The 25,690-nt window shown below is 37.1% G+C and overlaps 1 protein-coding gene across 4 annotated transcripts in view; it reads right to left on the bottom strand.

The window, feature by feature from the left end:
• The window catches only part of TMEM245 (transmembrane protein 245), an 87,168-nt gene that overhangs the window by 52,775 nt on the left and 8,703 nt on the right, over positions 1 to 25,690 (bottom strand). For 3 of the 4 annotated variants that reach the window (XM_037379278.1, XM_037379279.1, XM_037379275.1), the window contains exons 2-7: positions 22,803 to 22,920; positions 22,102 to 22,203; positions 21,059 to 21,166; positions 15,497 to 15,706; positions 10,316 to 10,485; positions 5,406 to 5,429 (exon numbers count right to left, since the gene is read on the bottom strand). In XM_037379278.1, coding sequence (XP_037235175.1) covers positions 5,406 to 5,429; positions 10,316 to 10,485; positions 15,497 to 15,706; positions 21,059 to 21,166; positions 22,102 to 22,203; positions 22,803 to 22,920 — 732 coding nt within the window. The remainder of the gene's footprint in view (positions 1 to 5,405; positions 5,430 to 10,315; positions 10,486 to 15,496; positions 15,707 to 21,058; positions 21,167 to 22,101; positions 22,204 to 22,802; positions 22,921 to 25,690) is intronic. The other variant, XM_037379277.1, reaches the window with a different exon arrangement.

The raw sequence follows: 25,690 nt of genomic DNA, 5'->3' as shown, positions 1-25,690 counted from the left end.
TTTCCAAGTGAGTAACAAGGTATATATTCAGCAATTAAGCTGGTAACTTCTCAGTTAAAAGATTTTACAGAACTACTAATATGCTTGCTGACGGTTTACATTAGTTCTTTCTTCATTATTTATCCCATCCCTACACATGAAGAGGGCCCTGGAACAACTCACTCCCACAGACTGCTCTGTGATGACTGAATTGGTTAACATGGAAGTAACACCTCCTATCTGAACCAAAAGTAAGGATTTTTATTTTTTTTATGCTCATCCTGAAGAATCTGAACAGTTAAGTGCATGAAGCAATTATTTTTAAACTTCACGTTACCTAAATTAACACAAGGATTATATTCAGCATCTGAGAACTGTTGTTTAAAATTATAAAGAAAAAAATGGAAAAAAAGCAAAATCCTTTTACAAGAAACAAGGTGTTGAGCCAGCAATTTTTTGTAACAAAATCTGCACTATATTATGACCTGCAGAAATGAATTCCGAGAACCTGAAGAAAACTGCAAAATCTTCTGGGTTAGATATTTTTTAACATTTTTCAGCATTACTGTAATAATTCAGCCATCAGATATTGCCTCGCCAGTGCTAGAGGGAAGGTACCTTCCTGCAGCAGTCCTGTACGCTTTCTGAAAAACTCTAGTAGACCCTACATAGGGCTGCTACCTCTTTGGAAATTAGACCGAAAACAGAATTTGCTGTGCCCTTCCAAGCGAATACATCTATGGATTATGTGATAGAAAAAAATTCCCTGTTTTAAAAGACAGAACACAAAAGTATCACTGAAAAACTGACAGCCAGGGGGTGGAAATTTTCTAGCATGGGCTTCAAAATGAGGCTATTGAAAATTAAAGCTGCCCTTGTTATTTCTTAATTAACTAGGTTCAAACTATTTGCTGTTTACTTTCTAAGTTAGAGATGAAAGAAATCCACTGGCTAGTCTTACACATAGTACCTTAATCAGACTCACTGAATCCAAGAAATTGGAGGTACTGTGAAGAGATTTCAAAAAACACTAGCCTCAATGATTGTGTAAGTGGTAACCAATAGATAAAATCTCAGTACAGCTGAAGCTGGAAGCTTTAGATGTTTCACCATGGTAGCAAATAGTGGAGGACTCTCTCTGAACTGGAACGTGACAAACAGCTGATCTTTCCTTGACACTCTTTACTGTGGGTTGGAGTACACCTACACAGCCACTGAAGTGCAGCTGCAGCACATGTAAAGCCTAAACTACCTTTAATCTAGTTAGTAATGGTAGCACTGATGTACAGTACAGGCAGCAGCCTCAGCCATGCAAGCCCACCCTGTGTTTATTTACTTGGGCAGGCAGCCCAAGCAAGCTAGATGAAAGCCAGCTCTGATATGCCTACAGGTACTGCAATTACATGTCTCACCATAGTCTTAAGGAAATTCAAGATATACAACTGGTACAGACATCACAGGAGAAGACTGAATTGGATTGAGTATTGTAGAAGCAAAAGCAGATGCCCAACACTCATTTAGGGATATATTTACTCCTTTGCCTTTAATTTGCTTTCTATTAAACCTCCCATCCCTCCTCTACATTCACCCACAATACTTCCTTAAGAAGCACTCACCTTTGCGCACTCACGCTAAATAATGCAGAGGTGCTATGCTGCTGCAGGTAAGCTAGACTGTTAAATCCCTGTGTGCTCGTACTTACCACTGCATCAGGTCCAGACTTTGTTCTTACCCCCAACCCTGTCAGACCTCCCTTTACATCCTTCCTGTAAACCATGGGCATGCACACAAAGACAAACATGTACTAACTAAACACTAGTCATTAGCCAGGGATCATGAAATTCAGTTCCAAGCTTCTAATCTAATGGTTAGTCAACAGCAGGAAGCCAATGCTGTCACAACATCCAAAATTACACAAAGGTAAAAGGAAAGCCAGGCTCCTAAGCTACAGAAGGTCACACTTCTGAAACCAAACTGAAATGTTACTGATTTGTAATACTGTCCACCAAAAAAATATCCTCAATTGCCAAAGTTTTGAAGGCGAAGGTATCAGCTTTATTTTTTTTTTAATTTATCTCACTGTAAAAAAGTTTTTAAGGTAAGTTGCATTCTGTTCAAATGCTTCTCAATAATTTGCAAGTACTCTCTGCTTTCAACTTTGGATGATGATACAAACTGTATTACACTGAACTGTAAGAGAACTATAGTTCACGCTTAACAATCTAGAAACCTACTATCTAGTCAGGTTCTCCATGTTACGCAGAATGATACATCATCTATGAATTCATATTTTCATGCTTCACACTGCATAGCCATCAGAATACTAGTTTTTCTGCTATGTTTTATTTACTGCTTTACCCACACAGTGAAGCATACCTGGACATCTACTTCATTTTCAATTAAATCTACATGAAATTACCAAAAAGGACTATTTTTTTTTCTTTAAACAACTTCACTGTCTATCAGGATTTTTTTCCAAGACATTTCTTAGACTTGATATCTCCTTTTAGTTCAGTTAATATTTGAGGATATCATCTTATTAATACCATCTGATTGAGAATAAGGGGAAACCTGCAATCAGGACACATCTCAGGGTTACGTTAAAATGAGTCAGATGAATAGTTAAGTTAGAAAAGCTACAGAATGGTCTATATGAGGTCTCAAGCCTACTCACAACCACTGTTCCTCCAATAGCAACAGCAGAATTCAGCAACTCTTTCTAAGGACTCCTGCCATAGACAATGTTATAAAGAACAAGTCATGCTAGTTCAACCAAACTTATTCTATTCTTTAGGCTACATATACAGTGTTAAACTAAGTAATTATATACTATTGTTTGCCAAAAAAACCAAACACCAAACCACCAAAAACTTCACAGGTAAACTACCAAACCCCAAAACAACAACAAAAACCCAACAAAAACCAGAGACTTGCAAGCAGCTCCTTGACAGAAGCTCTTAGAACAGAAAAAACAACAACAAACCAACCCAAAAATGAAAAAAGTTTATCACTATCAGCCATAACCAACCATCATTTCAAACTATGCCGCCTCTAGATGGCATATTTTTAGTTTCTTGGGAGAACACAAAGATAAATATCTGATAATCCACCAAGTACTTCCCTTCAAAGACAGACAAAAAGGAGAAAGGTGCAAAGAAATCAACCTTTTAACTGCATCCAGTGTTCTGTATTACAAAACTCCTACTTTCTTTGCCTCTTGTAGAGTATGATTTTTTTTTCCAAACGTAATTATTTTTAGAAAAATCACCACAAATCAACAAAACAAAACTCCAAGAACCTGATACAGTTTGCACAGTATTTTTTTGCCTTCTTTTTGTTTCCTTCCCCTTCCCATCTGGATTATAATATTATTACTACTTGCTCACACTACGGGACTTTCAGGATCTCCTATGACACTGTAAAGCTAAACAGTAGTTTTCAAAAATAGCTCCTAGGATCTAAAAAAACTCTGTTAAGAAACTATATCCATAAGTTTTGCCCAATAATGCAAATCTCTATACTAAAAATAAAATCTAGACTTACAGAGTTCAAATCAATCACAGAGAAAGTATTTTTGCAACCTATCAATATTAAGGGAAAAAAAAAAAAAAAAAAAAATCGACCTACATACATGAATTTTCAAACAAGCAAATGACAAACTCAGAGCCAGAAAAAGGAGTAGCTGAGCCTAAACTTTCACCTGCGGCTCACTGAACTCAGCTCTTCATCCAAACTGTGCTAACAAACCAATACCCAATTAAAAAAAAATTATGAAGGGTTATGGTTGTACATATTTACTAATTGTAAGTCACTCACGTAACACAAACATTTCAAAGTCAGAAAATAAAAATGTAATTTAAAATCAACCAAACTATATTCAAGGGCAAAAGAACGTTTAAAATTGCCCTCTTAGTGTACAGTTACAGCTGAATCATGAAGGAAGCAACTCTACCCTCTTGTTCAGAAACAGAGAGCCCCCCCATCATATAACCCTGAGTTCACTGATTAAATACTGAAGATCAGACTTTCTAAATTCATTATAGCTGCTCAGCCTGGACACCACAGGTGTCCAGCGTTATTCCCCATCTTACACCCACAGCTCTGCAGCCCCATTTCATTGTTTTCAAGAACCTTTTGCAGAGTTGTGCCAGTGCCTCCATGCTCTACTCTGTTCCACTTGTTTCTAACTACAGGATTTCAGGTGTCTTTCACAACATGCAAGTCAAACAAGATCTATGGTTTCTATTGTGCTAGCTACCAAATGGAAAGGATGAGTTGTTGTTTATAAAACCACAGTAACCACCCTGACTCTCCCACTAATACTGAAGTGGTAAGTGAGGATAAAAGTTACTGCTGGAAGCATAACCTATTTGCAAATATGGTATCTGATTGTCTCTCATTTAGCTACTTAGTTTTCATGTATTTTATCACATGTAAGATTTTCACCTTTAAAATTCTGAGGTCCTGCACATATACATACACTTCAGACATCCCTCTCCAGCTCTGCACTTGTTTGAAGCAATGACACTGCCCAAGTCCCAGAGAGGTATCACTGCATTGAGATGATGTCCAGATTTCAGTTGCACATGAGGCCAAACATGGACTGAATCAGTTTTAACTTCTCTTGGGATGACAATCCCCCAAAGAACAATAGTTAGCTCTAGTTGACTAGGATGAACCATGGGAACTGAGTACATGTCTTATAAAAGATATCACATGCTTTTAAAAGCTACACAAAAGAAGAAAAAAAACCACCACGTTTTAGCTATACCAACTGCTTTTATAATTATTTTTTCTTCCCTGAAGACTGTCATTAGGTTCAGCAGCTCTGAGACCACACATATTCTCATTTCACTCCTGCTACACTAAATACCACAAAGTACACAGGCCAGTTTGACACTTCAGAAGCAAAAGATTCACAGCACCGACTGAAGCCAGTCAATGCACTATTTGCAAGCACTTACATTCATAGTTTCACAACTGTGCTTCACCCTCACCACTCCCATGTTAATGTAGTTAACTGATGTTTTCTCTGAGCAGAGAACAGCTCTCTAGTCTGGGAAAAAACTGGGTTTGTTATGCATACAAGTGGAGACCAGGTAGAAATCAACTGTTGTTAAATGGAAGTGTCGCTAAATGAAACTACCACTTGAAAGGCTAATCCAATATCCTGCTGTACAAAACATTTAACTATGTGCATTCATTTCGGTAGAAGACAAGAGATCAGGCATTATTTATGACCTTCAGTAGCTTATATCAAGAGCTGGAAAAGAAACACTTGGGAGAGAAAAAAAAATTAAGCAAGGCATGTTAAGGAGTGTTCATGCTGAAAAAAAAAAAAAAAAAGCAGCACACCAAAAAAACCCCACCGCTCCCCAAAACCACAGAATCCATTAGTTGGAATCACAATTTTTCTGTTTATTTACCTTCTTATTAAGCCAGTGCCACAGCTTGTCAGTGGCAGGGGGAGAGGGAAGAAAAGGGAAAAAAAGACAAGAACACAGTGGAAAATTATTGGAAAATGCAGTAATAGGGGAAAAAAAAAAAACCAACCAACAATGAGAGGCAGGCAAAGTCATCCACAGAATGAAAATGAATTTGTTCCAGACACAAAGGTAAATTGCAATAGGAAGAAAAGATCACAACTTCTAATGCAAGAATCTAGATTTTACTATTAACATGCACTTTTTGAAACAAAGAGGGATGTAACAAATAAGAACAATTTTAATCATATTAACAGAGCTATCAGCATGATCTGGGCAATTCCACTTTAATTATACCAAGAGCTAACATTTCAGAGCAGGATTTGTAGAAGTACTCTGAGAAGGGCACTTTACTGAAACATGAAAACTTAACATGAGATACTTGTTTATTGCACTAATAGTCCCATTCAGGCAGTTTCCTATGTATTTCAAAACATTCCTATCATGTCAACTACTGTTAAACAAATTTTGTATGGTTTTTAGTACCACATTCATATTACAACATTGATATTCAATGGCACAATATCAAATATAATTAATTAAATCTGATATACACACAACAGCAAATTGTTGATCAAATAAATGTACAGATTTCATATAATTTTATTGTTTGTGCAGAAGGCTCTCCACTTCTCAACTGTCAATTTCTCTTTTTGTGCTACAGTTATTTTTCCTTGCTAATTCTCACCCATGCTGCTCAAGTACACCCATTTTAGGACCTAGCTGATGTAGGACTATACTCTTAATTCTAGCCATTAGTAATCAGTTAGCAGCATAATCACAACAGTCAAAAGCTTCAATGTTATTCCTCTGTGTTAAGAGATTAAATCAAGTAAGTGAAGTCTGCTTCTCCCGGAAAACATCATCACTGAATGCTCAAGTAAATCTAGTGTTTTCACCAGTTGCCAGAAAATAATAGTTCAATGAAAACATCTAAGAACAATTCAAATAAAAAAAAAAATAAATCTCAGACTGTTAATTAAGTTGAATCAGAAACAAGAAACAGGTTTACGAAGAAACATGAACATCAGGAAACGTGAAAATAAAATACGTCACAAAGCATCCGCTTTTACTACTCGTGGAAAGAATCACAGTAATGTAAAGACGGCAAAGTTCCGAAAGCCTCCAACTGACACTATAAAATTTGTTTCTATTTCACCTCTTCACCTATGGGATAATTTATCAGTCAAAAAAGGTGAAGTTGTTTACTGATTCAACAACACACTTTTGCCTCTAACTTCACTTCTGCACATTAAAACCCACTACAGGGGTTTAGGTTTGTTTTGGAACAGAGATCTCATGGCTCTTACCTCTCCACTTTGTAAGTCCAATGCAATAGAAACTAGAGCTCTATTCTTAGCCTGAGATTTTAGCAGAATGTGAAAGGAAGTCTTTGGTATTTTTCTGTTATTTCAGCCTTCTGGCATTGGATCATAAATACAGTAACTAGGAAATAACATTATACGTCAAAAAACCAGCAATTTTTTATTAACATTTAAGATGCTATCTGGGAGAGTTTACCTGCCTATTATCTTACCAACACCAATGTTAAGTAGTTCTATAAATGTAAACAAACACATCTGAAAATAGGCTACAGCTTAATTTTAATCTTCAAGTTATCCAAAAAAACTAAGCCCACAGTCACTTTTGCATTATTTTATTGGAAAACTATTTATATAAGATCTTACACATCTTAGGAAGTATTTCCTAAAATAATACATGCACTAGTAGAGATTCTGCTCGTTTTCTGTGCTTGGTTTAACCACTTGCTAAATTTGGTACCAGAAGAATGAAACCTTGACTTTACCAAAAGTCCAAACACTTTATTACTGTCCTCCATATAAAAAAATTCCAGTATGCTATACCTAGAAAAAGCGTAACAACTACATGACTCACTGAAGTCTACCAGAAAGCATGCAGGCAAAATACTAGTACATTCTAATTAATAAGTCTAGTGCATGCAGTTGAGCAACAGCCTATACTGCTCAACTCCCTCGCAAATTCCAATAAAAAACAAAACTACAGTCTCAATATTAAAGACAACAGTTGTCTTTTAAACAAAAAAAAAAGTTATTAGTTCCTGACTTGATAAAAACATGTATGATATCCTATCTACTAAGTTTTAAGATGACTTGATGAAAACCTCCTAATCTTTCCTCCAAGAAGTCTCTCACACCTGAACTGCTGCATCTGATGGCTCCACAGGGCAATGCACAACCAAGGACTAAGGAATACAGTAAGGACATCTTATTTCCATAGTCCATATTTAGAGCAGGCCTGCACATACAGGCACAGTTTGACCTAGTATTTATAAAGAAAATGAAAAGCAATGCCCTACTTTCTTTCCTCTGGACCAGAGCTTCTCTTCAGTTCAAATCTGTGTGCATTTCCAAGAGGAAACCAGAGGTCGACAAGCAGTGGGAAAGAAGCAGAGCAGTTCTTTTCTTACTTTTATTTAAGAAACAGACATAATCAGTAAAGCTCAGAGATTGGCATGCGTAAGCAGTACTCTCCCATAATTTCTCATAATGGGTCCTTTTCCAGACCATCTACACTAGCCTCCTGCACTTCATCTGGGAGAAGACAACATGCCACTCTAAGACGCCTTCCTCATCCTCACTGCCTTTTACTCAAAACTGGAATTATTTCCTAATCAGGCATACCACTTTAGAAAGACCAAGTAGTACCACTAGATATTTATGTGAAACAGACCTCAGCTAAGTACAAGAAGCCATTGACAAGAGCCCCAAGAATTCTGATGCTGAGATTCAGCCTGCAATTAACTCCATATACAGAAAGCAAAACCAAAAAAATCACTAGGCAGCTACAGCTCCCAGGAAAAGAAAGTTACAGATAATACTAAAAAATTAAACATCTAATTGCAAAGGAAATGATCTCTCATTCTTGGTTTCTCACACACACAAAAAAGGTAAGCTGTAACAATATACTCCATGAATTTCTATTTTGTGTTTGCATATTTTTACTTGCTCTTCAACAGTGCCTACTGAAGCCAAAATGTTTGGTAATCATACAGCTCTTAAATACAGCTCTTCCATCCTTCCTAAAAAAAAATTACAAGGATGTAATTTTCATTCCTCTCCTTTCCCTGTCACCACAAAAAAAAAAATCACAACTGCCAATAATCTATGGCATTTCTTCCCAAATTCTCAGAGATAAGATGCATTCATGATTCTAGAACACACGGAATAAGCATACCCTAGAATTTAAAAGATACGAAAGCATTAGTGTGACAAACATTGGAAGACCACATATAATTCCAGTCACCCATGATAAAGCCAGGTGAACTGTAATTAGAACAGGCACAAACAAGGACAAGAGAATCATGCAGAGTATCAAATGTCCTTCTTGTAATGGCTAGAAGAGCAAGAATTTCTTTAATATACAGAGCACAGACTCAGAAGAATATGACTGTCATCTAAAAAATGGGGGTGGGGGAGGAGATGGAGAAATGAGTTTTGCCAACACTGTTCTTCTGCTTAGACAAGAACACCACCAATATAAACTGACCTCAGATACATGTAAGCCAAAAAGCAGGAAGTTCTGCTGCACATTACAACAAAAGCCCTACCTTCTTTAAGGAAAAAAGACTTAGTGGAATTAAGAAGGACACTGTATCATATAGTTATGCCATACAAGGATACTAAACATGACAACTCATGAAATGTAACACATACAATATTATGTCTGGAGAGTCTTCTTACAAAAGCTTTTAATGAAAGGCTTTGTATAAGGTAAGCTTTGATCCTCACGTGCTAATACTTTCCACTACCTTTGAAAAAAAACCCTTTATCTCATTCATAGCTGTATTCTGAAAGGCTTTTCCTCTTTCAAATACTTCCCCAATGAACTCTGAAATACTTACTTATTTCCTACAGCCATTTTAATGCTTTTGTTGACCTTTTGAATCCATCTACGCATTAGATCTGGGCTTCAGCTCTTCCTTTTCCTGCAGGAATTCAGAGCTATGAACTGCAGACAGTTCTGCCAAAGTACAGATGCTCTGACAAATGTACTTACAAGGTTCAGCTCTTCAGTTCTACAAACTCTGAAGTAACAGCTTTTTCTAAATCAGAGAATACTTCAACAACAGTTACAGAAAGCACATTTTTACACACTGGCATTGGTATTACAAACAAAATCTTATCAGTTTAAGTCAAAACTTACAATTCTGAATGGAGGAGCCTTCATAACTTTGTGGAGCTTTCCAACTCCACCATTTGCAATGCAAATGTGGGTGCATTTTGAGTGGAGAAGGGAGGGGAGCACAGAAGCCTCATTCTATGGCACTTCCCAGGTACCTTATGCCACATTATTTCTTCTCTTACAGAAGGGAGCCTCCCTTCTGTACCATCACTCCACTGTGTTCAGCAACTGTACTTCTACACAATATAAATAAATGCGTTCAAACTAGCTCAGGCCCTACTTACAGAATAAAATGGGTTACTTTTTACATTAAGTTTTCACAACAGAAGTCGGAATGTCTCATCCTTCAGATTAAAGCTCATTGTTTAACTTCAAAATCTCTGCGATCATGGTAAACCATGAAAAGTTTGCTTTACTCAGATAAGGAATCTTCTAAAGCTAACTCGAAATTTAAAAATCAACTTCTGTCAAGCTTTGTATGTAATCATTTAACGAAGTTTGAACGTGTACTTAAGTGTGAATAGTGACAGAAGAGACATGGTTTAAAATACGCCATAAAACAGATATAGTCTTACATGAGAGACAGGTCCATTAGTGACAGACATTTATTTTAGAATTAAAGCGTCTCAGCATACAGTGAACAGAGAATAAAAAACTTTCAGGTTGCTTAAGGAAAAAAGTAGAAATACCTTACTGTCAAGCTTTAGCATGACTCTTCCAAGCCCTCTGATGGGCCGTGGAGCAAGAGCTTCCTGACGTTCCTTCACAAAATTTTCAACAAGCTGCCACCAACTGTTGCAACGGTTTGCCATGAAGTTCAAAACTCCAAAATGAGCCACAAGTTTTTTAAGTGCCCAAACTGTAACCACAAGAAGGGAATTAATTATGAGAGATTTCAGAGGAGCTCCACAAGACTATGCAACTATTCCATTCTGAAAGACCTATGAAAAAGAACAAAAAATATTCTTGAGTTTTATTTCCCATTAGACATCATTTTAGTACTAAAATCACTTGAAAATTCCAAATCTCCTCACTCACTTTACAGCTGTGCTTATCCACAGGGCATTTAGATGGCAGCAGAAGAAAGGTGCCTCCGCACTACCCAAACACACAGCTAACAGACTTGAGCAAGGCCTGGCATTAGCAGGTGCCATTCCACAATTCCAGTAAAGTGGATTTATAACATCTTCACACATACACCACGCCACACGACTACACATAAAATACCACATTCAGAACTTAACAGTATGTTATGCATAAAATAAAATTTTCAGCTTCAATTCCTAAATTTTAGGCCTTCTATACTGTTCAAGCTCTTATCTTTCCTTTAAGAACTAACAGATCACATGCAATTTCACAGATCACATAAACCTACAACTGAAACACAACTGCTGATTAATTTTGCTTTTAAACATCAAAAACATTGTTTTGAGATCAGTGTATTATCCTGAGTTGAAAACAATCGCACAAAGTTTCAGAAAAATTCATAACACTCCTCAAAACCAGACAATAGTTACAAGTCTTCTTCCCCAAAAGAAGAATTTTGCTACCACAAGCAGCTTTTCTCCAACAGTCTTAACCTATTTCCACTGTAAAATAGAGCTTCTCAGTAACCCTAGAAACATCCAGCATTACAGTTACAGAAATAAAAGCTCATGTCCATTTACTTGCCATGAAATAAGGCCCAGAGACTTCTTGCATAAGGCTTATTGTTCCAGTTCTGTGATGGCACTGCTCTCCCTGACTTACCGAGTACACACGCAAAACTTGTGAATCATCACAATCAGGAACGTAAAAGTAAACCCACATGACACAGATGAAACTTTCTTTGGACTCTAACTTTAACAGCCATGAACTACTTGCCATATTCTTTTTTTATTCAACATAATGTTACACCAATTATCTATCTTCTCATCACTGAAAATAAGAAAAGCAAGTAATCTTCCAAAGCCACTAGCAAATTTACTAACAGAAGACTTAATTAAATCACATTATAAACAAATATTTGTATTACAACTGGTTTAAATGGAGTACTGTTGCAAAAGTATCAGTCACAAAGACACTTTTACGTAGCAGTAACAGACCAGAAGGTCTCATAACCCAGTCCTGGCATGAACTACTTACACACAAACCTCTGAACAAAACTATGCTCCATCCCCAAAACCTGAAAACTGTGGTTCTAAAGGTAAACAAAGTGAACCTATTATCAACAGTCACTTCATTCTCCTAGTTGCTCCCTTTTTATACCAGAATTCAGTAACAGCGAATGTCACACGTAGACCAAAAACTACAGTCTGTGTTAAAAAAAATCTACTTAACACAGTAAAATCACTTTCTGCAAAAATGCTCCCTGTACGCCTCCAATTGTATCATATTTATAGCACCATTTGATACTGAACTCCCCATCAATACATTCAAGCATATTTTTAATAAAGTGTTTTGGGATTTTTTTGTATGAAGGACTACTCTCCAAACTAGATCCATTAATTACCGCTATACATCAACAGTACAGTAACTCCTTCAGCCTCAAAAATTCACCTCATGCTTCTACTTGGAGATGTGTACAATGACATACATAGCCGAAAAGTTTAACTTTTAATAGCTACAGGGCATTTACCAAAGTTCCACAAGCCCCGGTTACCTGCAAAGCCACTCGTGTAAGTACTGGTTCAGAGAGCTCGTTCAAGGATTTGCCGATACTTGGTTGACTTGCCCTCTGGCACCACCTTGTGGCCAATACGGGCTCTGTTCTCTTAAATAAAATAATCTTTCTACTAAAGATCACGTGGCAAACATACAAAAAAGAAGAAAACACAGTGCAAGTGCCAGCACCTGAATTACAGGTTGAAATTTTGTATAATGAAATGCAACTCACGGCAAATACACAAACTACTGCTCAGCAAAAGAAGGCAAGCTTGCATTTTACAAGGTGAACAACATACCTGAAACGGCATTCTAACCTTTTGCTATTAAGTGTTTAAATAGTATGTTCTAGAACAACTGAGTGCACGCTCATTGCAAAGGTGATGTCAGAAGGTGCTACAGCCACACAGCTGTAACTATGTTAGATTAAAAAGAGGCAAGAGAGAAAAGGCTGAAGGAGGGCTGTTTTTAGAAAGTTCTGAGCAAAAGAGAAAGGCTGCATAATTAAGAGATTCCACACATTTCCAGGAAGCAGAAAATGACCTGCAGACAGACAAAAACAGAAGCAAAAAAGAGAGATGTAACAGAGCAAACAAGGAATGAAAGCGCTTAAAAAGAGACAATACCATGATTCCCAGGCTCACATTACTGAACAAAAGGCTACAAGCGTTCTACAACCAGCTTTATTGCTTAGCCTTTGAATTCAAAAGTAATCTTTTCACCTTTTCATTTGATGGTGCAATTATAATTCTTCCACCCTCTCTACATTAAGCAATTTTAAAAGAGCATCCCATTATACTGAAGTACAAATGCATTAAAAAAAAAAATATGTTAACGGTACCAAGGTATTTCTAATACTCTAAATGCTGCTTCGTGTTCCTTATATTCGTAAACACAATGATGAATTTAACACCTTTCTATTTAAGGCTTTGAAGGGTTATTTTATTTTACTAAACATAGAAGCATTCTCCCTAGCATCTCAAAAATGCTTAGTTATTAGTCTCCTTAAACTCGAACAGTTGCAAGGAAACTTCCTTTATAAGCCCTCCTATTTTTACTACCACCTCTCTTCTAACAATCCAGGTTATCATCATTCACCATCCGATGCTTAATGTGATCCACTGTTCTAAAAATGTGGTTCTCCTCATCATTATATTGCCTCTTCACTGTATTTTTGTGGTGATCTAGTAATAATCAGTTACATCACAAGAAAAAGCACTTAAACGGCCGTGTCACTGCTAAGGCAAGTCACAAATATTCTCAAAATTGATTTATATTTTGACATGAGTTTATTTTTTCAGATAGCCTTTTTAGACCTTATGGCTGGCAGCAGCAGTATTCATCCATTTCAGTTCTATACGTGCGCTTTTTAGATTTGTCTGGCTCAAGTTTAAAATCATTCATTGTTGTCTGCCTAACTGTAAAACTATCGCATCCATTTTTCGTCCCAGCCAAGTATGTATTTCTGAACAGCGGTTATGTCACTCCTTGACTTTTCAATAAATTAAGCCATGTCAACTCTGCTTCTAGCAAGTCTAAAATTTATTGTCTAATCCTTTATCAGTTTTATGATTTATTTATGAGCTACATCCAACCTGGCATCGCCATTTCCCAGGATGCCCACACACCAAAGCTGGGCAGTTTCTTCTGTAGGAACTACGCTGGAATGAAACAAAGATGAACCCCCTCTCTGCTCTTACGCTGCGTTCAGCTGTTCATACATCTAACCATCGCTTTACCCTTCAGCTGCTGCTACAGCACCACAACCAAACGTGCAGCTGTTCCCTGCACCATGCCTCTCAATCACCATGCCTCACAGTGCCCACAGCTCCTTGAACCTGTACACATGGCCCCACAGCCGTAATTTCCAGATGCACAACTAGACTTTGTTTATAATGGCTTTGTGTATTGAATGTAAATTGCAAGGTTTTGGTAGCAGGGTGGCCGCTGGGGTGGCCTCCATGGGGAGAAACCAGGGGCTACCTTGTGCCAGACACAGCTGGTTCCAGGTGGCTCCACAATGGACCCACCACAGGCCAAGGCTGAGCCCATCAGGCATAGGTGTGGTGCCTCTGTGAAAATATACCTAAGAAAGGGCAGAAAACACTAGAGAGGGGGAAGAGGAAGGAACACAGAGAGAGCAGGTGAATAGAGGAAGAAGAAACAGAGGGAATAAAAAGGCCAGGGGAGTAAAAATGTTCCACAGCACAGCAGGCACATCACTCAGAGGGACCGTGGCCCGCGAAGGACCCATGCCGGAGCAGATACACCTATTGAAGAGACTGTGGCCGAGGGATGAGGAGACACCTGAGCTGGCACCTCCCCAAGGGGACTGCAGCACATGGATGAGCCCACACTAGAAGACAGAAAAACAGCGATTGACTTGAGGGCGCCTGGGCACTAGCTGGGGCCAACCCACCACACTTGCTAAAAAGTAAAATAGTTACATATAAGTGTTACATAGATTTCAAAATGCTGAAAATTAGCGTTTTAACTGAAGTTTAAAGAAAATCCAAGCAAATCAGGAAACTCATTTTGTTTACAATAGGGGGGTGGGAGGAAATGCCTTCAGATTCATAGTAGCTCATGCATATTCCCAGAGTTCCCGCCTTCCCTATTCACTCCCCTTAAAGAGTATTAAAAAAAAAAAAAAGGCATTCAGTTTTATAACCACCTCTTTAGATAGCTACCATAACTACTCCATTTTTGCTTGACATATAAGAGAACAGATGCATGTAGATGTGAAGCAACAAAGCTAATTAACCTTAGAGCTAGAATTAGAACCAAATTTATCTTGTCACTTGTCCACAGAGCCTAGCAACCCATTTTTAATGGAAATTAAGTTAACATGAGCTGTACTTCACTACTGAATAACAGCTAAAATATTTTTTCTCTATAGGTGCAAAACCAAAGACATCACGAAGAAGAAAAACAAAAGTACTCTAAATCAGAAGTATTTTTACAATGTAAGGTATGGCACTAAATTATTCCAGGTAACTACAAGAGACAAAGCAATCTTACACAGTTGTTCACTACATGGTGACAGTACAAATCAGTCTTCCTATTTGAAGCTACAATTCATATCTTGTCTTAACAAAAAGCCTTGAAAAAGTTTTAAATCACAATTCATACAAGCCTACAAGCCTTTCCTTCTATTTTATTTAACAGAAAGCCCAAGGCTATCAAAGTCATTATTTAACATGCATTTCTAATAATTGGATTATTACCTGCAAAAGGCACTGGCAACAGCTGCACAATCCAGAAATTTAGCCAGATCTGGACAATGACAATGGCCCACACAAGTGTAACAAAGTAAATATCACTAGTCTTCTTTTTTCTAAGAAAAGATCCAATCTCAGGTCTTTGTCTGCTCCCAGAAGATGAAGAAGAGGAGAAAGATGATGAAGCATGTGGAGGCTCATCACCTTCTGTTGCTCCTAAAACAAAGAAATGCAAACAAAGAAGTGGAAATATCAGATTAATGTTCACCACAGAACAGAATATGCTCCCTAGTCCCAAATTAAGCTCTTTATTTTTGTTTTGGCTGGTTTTCTTTAAATTTGTTTAAAAGACAGAGACTGCCTTGGCACTGATCTGAATTTTGAAAAGCTAGAACAGGGCTGTGTAAGCTCTCCCACGTCATGCAATACCATGCCAAGCAGTGCTGGGAGCAGGAGAGAAGAAGAGATGCTGCAGCCTCTGAGAGGCCTCCTGTCACTGCAGGTAAGTTACAAGCCAAATATATTTTATCAAAGAATCACAAAACCCTGAAAAATACCTAATGTAATTCAATTCTAAAAGAAATCTAAAGTCTTAAAAGAAATCTTTGATTTCTCTTTATTTCAAGTATTGAAAAACAAATCTTAGGTTTAGCCCATTTAAAGAAAACAAAAAAATACAACATACATTGAAGAGAGAGCTTGTATCTTACAGCTTTCTTACTACACTTTTTCTTTTCGTGAACACTCACATTACAAAAATAGCACTTGCACCATGACCCTAAATTACTTGCTTGTGTAACATATTTTAGTAACAACAGCAAGCATAAATTAGGTAACAAATGTTGTCATTCGTAAGTTAGTAAACATGGAATTCAATTTAAAAATGTGAGCTGATGTGTCAAAGGCACTTCTAAACAAACAGTAAATAGTCATTTCAGGCCAAAATATTATATCCAAATTAAAATTCTTGTATAGAGAACATTGTCATTTATTTATTTATTTAACTTTTAATTGGTAAATCTGCCTAGTATGGGTGACACCAAATCCACCTTCAGTCACTCAATGTAGAAACTCTCCTGGACAACACTGGTAAAAACTTCTACTGAGGCCCCATGCTGGTGATGAAATGTACACGCTTTCCACACATCAGTACTTGAGAAAAATTTGCAGCCAAGATAGAGAACACACACACAGAAAAATCTCTAAAGTTACTCTATACTGAAGAATAAAAGGCAATTTGTTATGTTGGTACATACTGCAGCAGGTAGGTAAGCAATGAACACAACTCTTCCACTGGACTTTTATCACATCAATACCAATTCACCTCCCTCCCACAAAGAAAAATTGCTGTACTCTTGTTATATACTACATGCATACCAGTCAAACAATTCGTGTTCCACACATGCAGTTTTAGCTGCAATGTATCACTAAAGCCATTCCTAGCCTAGCATGACAGCTAGAATGTACAAAAAGACCAGACCAATGTGTCATACGTGTACAGTAGTGGTAAGTGACAAATTCTGCAGCCTCACACATTGGATGAACACTCTTCTTTTGTTGCGGAAATCTGCACTGGTGTTCTACAAGTAAGTGGAATTATTTTTAGAGCTTATAAACACTTCCCCCAACACACCAATACAATAATGCAGATCTACTGATTAACCCCACTGATAGGACACTGGAATGATGACAGAAACATCAGTTGGTTGCTGGTAACCGTATTTGGTGAAACTTCAGAATATTCCCAAAGGAATTACAGCATGCAACCTAAAAGAAGGAACTCTGCAAGCAGCTAAACACAGCAGAAGCTTCAGGTGGAGTGCTTATGGGCAGATCAACTCATGTCTCAAAGGGAGGAAGCCTATCATACCAACTAGACTTGGGAGAAAAAGACACGAGTCCATTTTTTAATAAGGGGACAGGAAGCTACCTGTAAACAGAAGTTTTCCTAAAAAAACAAAGTATTTTTGTTGTAAGAGATAGAGTACATTGCCCTGTACTTCTCAGTCTGCTTTCAAAGAAGCAGAACAGTACTAATAGAAACAAATGGATCCAGCTTACTATGCACTAAAGGAACACTAATCTGAAAGCAGTACATCCTTAACTGAGAAATCTCCCCTATCAATTCATCTCACTTAGCACTTTTCTTCTTACCTTTTTGCTCCAAAATTAATAAACAGAAGTGACATGACAACAAGCAGAAACTCAAATATTTATTACAGGGGAGGGAGTGTTAAAAGCTAAAATAAAAAAAACAAAGGAATTTAATCTGCTGAAGTCTATGCCTCAAGATTAAAGTTATCTGATAAGGGCTTTTGGAGCAAAAAGTAATAAGAGTCACTTTTATGGAAGAAAAAAAGAATACACCTTCTTTCAGTAATGAAAAATTTGATCAATGTATTTTTGCAATGAAGAAAACCTTAATTAAATAACAGTAATGTTAAGAGCAGTACCAATTAAACAGCCTCATTCCCTTACAGTTTCCCTATTAACTTATGCAGACTGTATACAGAATGCAAAGCACAGATGGGAAAGAGTTGAAAGGAAAAAAAGAAAAAAAGACTAAAAACTCCTAGAGGATCCCAAGACAAGAAAGCTTTTCCAGAATGCAGTTCCACAGCACTTTAAGCAAAACTGAATCAGCACTGCCAATGACACAGTATTCTCCCCGTGACAAACACAGACTCCTTAACATCAGAACTGCCATTCAGATGTCTGTATCCAGTTGGTTCACAAAGCTGATCCATCCAAAAAAACCACCAAACTTTCAAAATGAAAAAGACACATTTTGTTGGCAAGGTATGTTCTGCAAACGGAGGCATGACTCATGCAAACCGTGCCTTATCAACACAAATAGGAAAAAAAAAACCCCTACCACAATATCGATTTAGAGTAACTTCAGTTTCTGTAAAATCCCATTTAGCGTGCTTCATGATATTTTTAGAGATGAAACCTGAAGAGCACCTTTCCATCTTCCAGCTAACAAAAGCATGACAGTCTTTCCCAAATGGCTAACATAATAGCTAGTGTATAATTCTAGCAAAATCAGAATGTATGATACTTATTTGAATATAATAAAAACAAAGTCAATTTTCCAGGCTGTGTTAAGATACATTCTTTTCTTCACACAATGTGTTCTCTGTCAAGTCAACTTCTTGCTGACATAGCATTTTGAATTATTATCCTCCCCTTCCTTAAATAAAAGGAAAAGGCACAGCAGCATAAACAGGAAGGCAAGTGTCTATCACCATGCAGCAGGGTATCAAAATAAAATCTTCAGTTAGATGAAACAGTGTTGTTATTATTACCAATGAAAAAAATCTTTCAGAACACCAGAACGAAGGTACCCCTTCATGAATAACCACATCTTTCTGTAATTTCAAGAGAAAAAGATTATTTTTTATTTGTAAGAAAACAAAGAAACTGGGGCAGAAAGGGCAGGTAAGAGTCATGAGTACATACATTTAAGGCTTTCAGTATCTATCATATTCAAAGCCAACAAGACAACAGAAGCTTGCCTACAAGGCAGCTAAAAAAATAGTGCAGTGGTATCTGCTTCTTCAATTGTGGACTTCTCATTTACTGTATATACTCTGGAAATACTTAGAACACCAGGAAAGTGAAGTTAGACCACCTGCACTGGTATCATTAAACGCCTCACCTCCAACACTAAATACCACTATTCAACCACGAAATAAGGAAAAGCATGAGTGTTCAGGAAAAACTATAAAATCAATACAGCTTACTTCCCCTCCTGTTTTTTTCACGAACAAATTTAAGCATAAGGAAAACAGTGAAAACTCAAAGCACTGACTGTTCTATAATTGATTTAATATGGTATAAGCATTGTTGTTGCTACTGACAACTAATTAACCTTGACAACCACTGACAGAATAGATATAAAAAAGGAAGATCTCCTGAAATTCGCTATCCAACTGCTGCCTGAAGATGTGAAAGCTTTCAAAATATTACGCTTCTCATAAAATAGATGTGCATTACAAGTTCCAAAACAAGATAACGAAACATCCAAAAATCACTGCAAAGGAAAAACGAAAGAGCTGTAATTTCTTAACCTTGCAAGTAAAACCTTTTGCTGTACAAGCATAACATTTCATCACCATTCACACAGAACATCCAAACCAGACGACCAAAAGGATGTGTTTAACACATATCAAAGAATAGAATGCTAGTTCCCAACAGATTGTTGTAAAATTGTTTGAACTATTGTTTAGGAGTAAACAGTACACAAAACAGTAAACTGTATTTGTTCTTTTCCTGCTGTGAAGGAAAACAACAGAATTCAGAAGACAAAAAAATCATCCAGTAAACTGTCTCAAGAAATTATGTCAAAATAAATACACTGTAAAAGACACCTTTTTAAATCTGCTGTAGCTTTCTTTTGGCCAAGAAAGGTTACAACTTGAAAAGAGGAAAAAAAACCAAACTGTCTTAAAGAGAAAAAAATTAAAAACTGATAAGTTTAAAAAAAAGAAGTAGCAGGGGCAACAAACAAGAACTCAACCACTTATTAGCACATTTGTGGGAGACTGTTGCTTGACCAGATGTTCAAAATTCAACTAAAAAAAAAAAAATCTCATTTACAAAACTAAAGATTAGAGACAGCAACGTAAGAGAACTGTCACCACAAAGCTCCATTCTCAAATTTTCAGGACATATATCCATAGGGTTCTATATTTTTATAATAGTCATGTACAATGTAGAAACAAAGGTAAGAAAAGAATAAGCTGTTTGAAACTGCCCTTTTCATATTTAGTTTTGTAAGTTCACATTCTGTCAAGTTGAATGACCCGTTTCGTCTAGTTGTGGGAAATGGATGAACCCTTCCAATTTCCAGAGATCTTCATAATAACTTATTTTTCTAGTATCACATTCCATCAAAGGTCTACCTAGAAAAATGATGCTAAGGTTCAAAACCAGTGATGGACAATTAAACACCTTCTTTGCAACTCTTTCAAGCCATTTCTTACAGATTTCTAGTTGGTTACTGCAAGTGGAAGTATTGCGACTCAAGCTATAACGTCAAGTACACTCACTACAGGAAAGACTTTGAGCATGCCACAGTGAAACAGAAAACAAAGGTTTTTTTCTCACTCTGATGTACACAAAAATTATTCCAGTCTGTCTGTACCTTGTCCTGAAATCCAGTTATATCTCGTAACTGCCAAAAAATCAAAAGGCAGCTAGGGAAAACTAAAAAATGAATAATAAAGAATAGGAAAAAAGATGGCCTCATTCCAAAAAAAAAAAAAAAAACCACCACAAAAAACCACCCACAAAAAAAACAACCAAAAGACACCACCACCATAATAAATCCTTCTAGTCAGGCCTTCTAAATGTAGACACAGCCACGTAAACTATCATTTGCAAGAGAGCTTTTATATTATCTCCTTATTAACATTTTAAAAAACTTGTTTCACAAAGCAAGTGTAAATGTGCTATTTTGGACAGAATGAAGAGGATGGGGACTATTTTAAATTTTTTCTTCATTCCCTCCAATGTCATGCCTTTAGAGCAAATTCAAATGTTTCTTACAGAGTGTTCAGTCACCTGAGGGTTGTGAGGAATGTTCATTATTGGATTCATCTTCTGTCATTGAAATTGCCATGGCAATTGTTGAAGCAGCAATGGAAATCATCTGACCAGGAAGCTCTGCCCCTGTAAAATATATATGTGTATGTAAATAAAGAAAAGCTTAATCTTAAAATGTTTTATTTGTTGCTTGATGTCCACAAAAGCAGTGAACCAACAGAAATTATATGGGTAGACACTTTGTTTTTAGTATGCATTATATATATTCAATATGGTCAATCAGGAATGAGTGCCATTAATTTTAATATTACAATACACATGGAGCCAAAATACAAAACCAGTTATTTGCTTAGCACTATCCTTGCTAATGAACTGCTTCCAAGCCATTCAGAGTTGCTGGCAGTCTGATTAACCTAAAAATCTCTGTATCAGATACTCAAATTTTACTAACCAAGTTTATTACAACTTCCAAGAAAACAGTAAGACAGGAAAAAAGTTTCCCCAAAATAATCATATAGCTGATACTAGAAGGCAACACCTGACATTTGCTTTCATGCAAAATTGACTCACAACAGGAAAACCCAATTTTGCTTGGCCTGAACACAAAACATAGTTTTAAGAAACTGGTATTTTAAAAACAAATGAGTGGCTATAAGAAACTTGCTGAACGCAATTGTCTCAAGCTTCTCTCATACTTAATACTACAGGAGCTACCAAACCCATATTGCTCATCTCTTTCAAAATTAGCCTCCGATTCCAAATTTCCTGGGCTTTCTTTATGCTTGAAACTACTTAAGTTTGCAGAATCCTACATGTAATCAGGCTTGATCATTAGAGTTGCTCCTTTGCTATGAAAAGGAAACATCCATACCAATGATTTTCTGTAAAGAATTAAAAGATTCATTGCAGCATGAGTAAACGGTAAGATTTTTAGTCTGTTAGTTTCAAATTCTTGCAATCCATATGACGTTGAATTTACATTAAAACAATCCAGATTCTTTCATGTGACTTAAAAGAACTTTTGCCTCCAACAATAAAAGAAATAGTGACTTTCTCCTTACCAGAAGACTCCTTTCCATTCTGCTGTTCATGCAACATGCCTACAGTCATCAGAACAACTATAACCAGAAACACAGGAATTCTCCAGGAACCTGCCACAGAAGCTGAAAGATCCAAGGGTTTGTGCTTTTTATGAGAAAAATTATGCCATTAATAAACTCTACATTTAGCAAAACCAAGAAAGACACCACATCAACAAAGAACAATCTGGACAGAAACTAAAATACATCATAAAGCAAACAAGTTTTCCACATTGACAGAAAAGAATAGAAAATACAGGTGAACAAGTTTCTTGGTGAATAAACCAAGTTGTTACCATTCCTAACTTCAGCAACTTCAGACTATGCTGACACAAGAAAACAATTTTAACAACAGAAAATGAAACATGTGACCCCAGCCCTCCTTCACTGTCAGGGAGTAAGTACCAGGTCTGTCAGCCAAAGAAGGGAAAACCATGGGGAAGTACAAACTGTGCAGGAGGAGTTGAAGACACATGTTGCTCAGCATCTTGATGCCTTCCCATTCCCTACTCCAGCAGTCCCTGCAGGACACATGTAGCCAGAATTACTGAGCAGAGAAAACAGCATGCACCCCAGCTAAGACTCCATTATAAAGATTTAGCAGAAGTGTAAGCCACTAGCTTTGTTTGCAAGACAACAGAATCCCAGTGGATGCATTACAATAGTAACTCCTTGTTACTCACCCAAGTGAAAGAGCAGCATAATCCAGACAGGGACTGAGATTGCTTTTAAGTAACGTTCAGTGCTTATATTCCACTTGAATGAAACCATCAGCAGGTAACCAACAACCAGCGTCCATATCTTTAAGAAAAAGATACGCACAGGTATGTATACATACACGAGCACAATAGAACTGTATTTTGATACGTGTGTATATACACACACACACCCCCAACTGCCGTGGCGAGAGAACTGAAGTTAGAACCTGACTTCTGGTTCTAATTCTTCAAGAAGCCTGTGTTTCAGAACTGCCAATTAATTACATGAGGGTTTGCTCCATGTAAGAGAAATGTAAAGTTTGTGCAAAGCATAAGGGCAGGCTAGACACGCCTTTGGCCTGCCTTCAGTATGGTTCTAATGTCAGGGGGTATACAAGCTTTCCTGGACACAAACCCTGAAGGAAGATGGTTTTGCACCTGAGACCAAGCAATTATTCTGGAACTACCACTGAAAGGTGAGAAACTAAATGAAACAGGGCCACCAGCACCACCAACAGGGCCACACGGAGACAGAGCCAGCAGAGCACCGCTCACTCCAGCACAGAGCAGCTTGCCAGCTCCTGTGTTCCAGTCCAAAGAGACAAAGGGGGTTTTAAGTCACAGATAGCCATTCAGAAGCACAACAAGAACTGCTGTTTCTGAGCAGTGTTGGTCCACAAACCAGTCATGTCTTTTAATGACTTGTGACATGAAATTTAATCAAATATTTAACTAAAAACACTAGACAGAAAAATGTCTGTGACAATGCATCAAGAGACAGATGTGATCATACTGGTTTTGCTGCTTCTAACTGCTTTCAGTAACTCAGATTTATCATCAGATAAATCACAATACAGAATTCCAATTAAGAATCTTGAGACGAAGAATTTGAGCTTGAAAATGCTGAAAAGAAGAAAGCAGAAACCAGAAGTGGCAACAGGAGGTCAAAAGCTGCTACTCAGCAGAAGATGTGAAATAGAAGAGGTATGAAAACCTGTGAAAATAGAAACTCAGTGTTCCATCCTTAACAAAAAAAAAAAACAAAACACCAACCAAATTCAACAAACATTCTCTATCCATAACCAGTTAAGGACACTTTCAAGTTTACACTTACAAATCCATAAATCCCAATGAAGTTTAAACAGAACCTCTATTAACAGCATTTGCCGAATCAGACGTCACTGTAAGAAGCAGTAATGTAGTGGCAGAGACATAGCACAAGTAGTTAAACAGAATACACCAGAAGAGCTTTCACCTCTTTACTTTGCACATTATATGACTCACACTGAGGAGGCAACAGTCCCTGTAAAAAGCAAGTTTGTGCGACATCTCCCATGCACCCAATTGGCGCAAAGGTAATCTTAATTGTACTGAATGCAGCAGCAAAGCAGTGATAACTTCAGAGGGAACACTCATACACATACACAAAACGTAATTTAAAAATCACTTAAATGTGAAAAAACTTACACCCTTTTCATACTAATCTCTCTCATCAAAGCTGATCAGCCCAACTTCCCACTGCTATCTCTAGTTTTGCATCAACGGAGCTGGATAATGCTTGTGGCCAAATGTGGACTTGAGACAAACGTCTAGAACTAACACAACCCTTAGACAATAAGACTAAAAAAAAAAAATTAAGTTGTGAACTGACATGCACAGCAGCACTCCTTTAAAAGCACAGGCTCGTAACAAATTCACTCACAAGGCATATTACAGCACAACTGTAATTGCAAGAGAGAACTCAGCATGAAAATGCAATCCTAACTCCCTAATGTCAGCCACACAACATCATTCCATGATAAATTTTCCAGCATCAAGCCAATTTTTCTCTTTAGCTTTTAAATTTAATAAATTTCTAATAGGAGACTCAGTAAATCAAATAAATTAAACTTTCTGATTAAAATTACACCAGAAAAGCATAATAATAGAGCATAAGCCTACATTTAACAGCCAACAAAGTGAAACATGCTGCACTACTTTTAGCCATGCATATAGCTGAACTAAAAGCTAGCATTTGAGGGTTTAGGTATTCAATAAATTTCTGTGTTGTAAGTTACAATAATTCATCAACTCTCATTTCTGAAAGCTTAGCAAATGACCCAATATTTCTTATTTCTACTGAATAGTGAGAAACAGATTATTTTAAAATAAACAAGACATCTTGCTTTGGAGATCAAGGAATAACAATCCCGAAGCCCTGTAAAAAACATATATAGTTAACTGACTGGTGCAAGAGGTATAATTTCAGTGACACCACGGAGAAACTAGTTCTTTATCAGTTAATGTTATGGCCAAGCACTTCCCTATACTGCAAGAAATACACTGTAGAGGAACCTGGGTAGCCTACTTCCAACAATTCGTAGCTGAAAGCAACTGACAAAGCAAATTAACTTAAATTGACATGGACTAGGATTTCATCCCATACTAACTTGGCAACAGCCTACTTTTTTTTTTCCTCCTTAACTCTTTAGAAGGATGTTATATAACCTTTCCCACTGTTCTTCTGAATGGTCTCCAAAGGCTTTAGCTACACTAGAGTGTAAGAATATTAATGGCCTCTTTACTATCACATGTCCATCTCAACAACTGACATAATGGAAATAAAGAATAAAAGATACTGCCTACTTTTATTAAAATTAAGCTACTGTAATTACTGCACTGAAACTAGAGTGGATACAAATTCCATGCTAAACCAAATTGCCTATTTCTCACATCTCCTTTGCACTTCGTAGCATCCCTCACAAACTGAACAAAATGTTGTCTCGCCTTTAGACAGATAAAGAAAAATTGCCTGCTTTCCTTTATACATAGCTGTAACTACAGTATAACTTCTTTGATTTCAGCATCCACTTTTGGGTTACAGTGGTAAATTT

The sequence above is a fragment of the Falco rusticolus genome, chromosome 3 (genome assembly GCF_015220075.1).
Source record: "Falco rusticolus isolate bFalRus1 chromosome 3, bFalRus1.pri, whole genome shotgun sequence".
Classification (NCBI taxonomy): Eukaryota; Metazoa; Chordata; class Aves; order Falconiformes; family Falconidae; genus Falco; species Falco rusticolus.
This window is presented reverse-complemented; position numbering and strand designations above follow the sequence as displayed.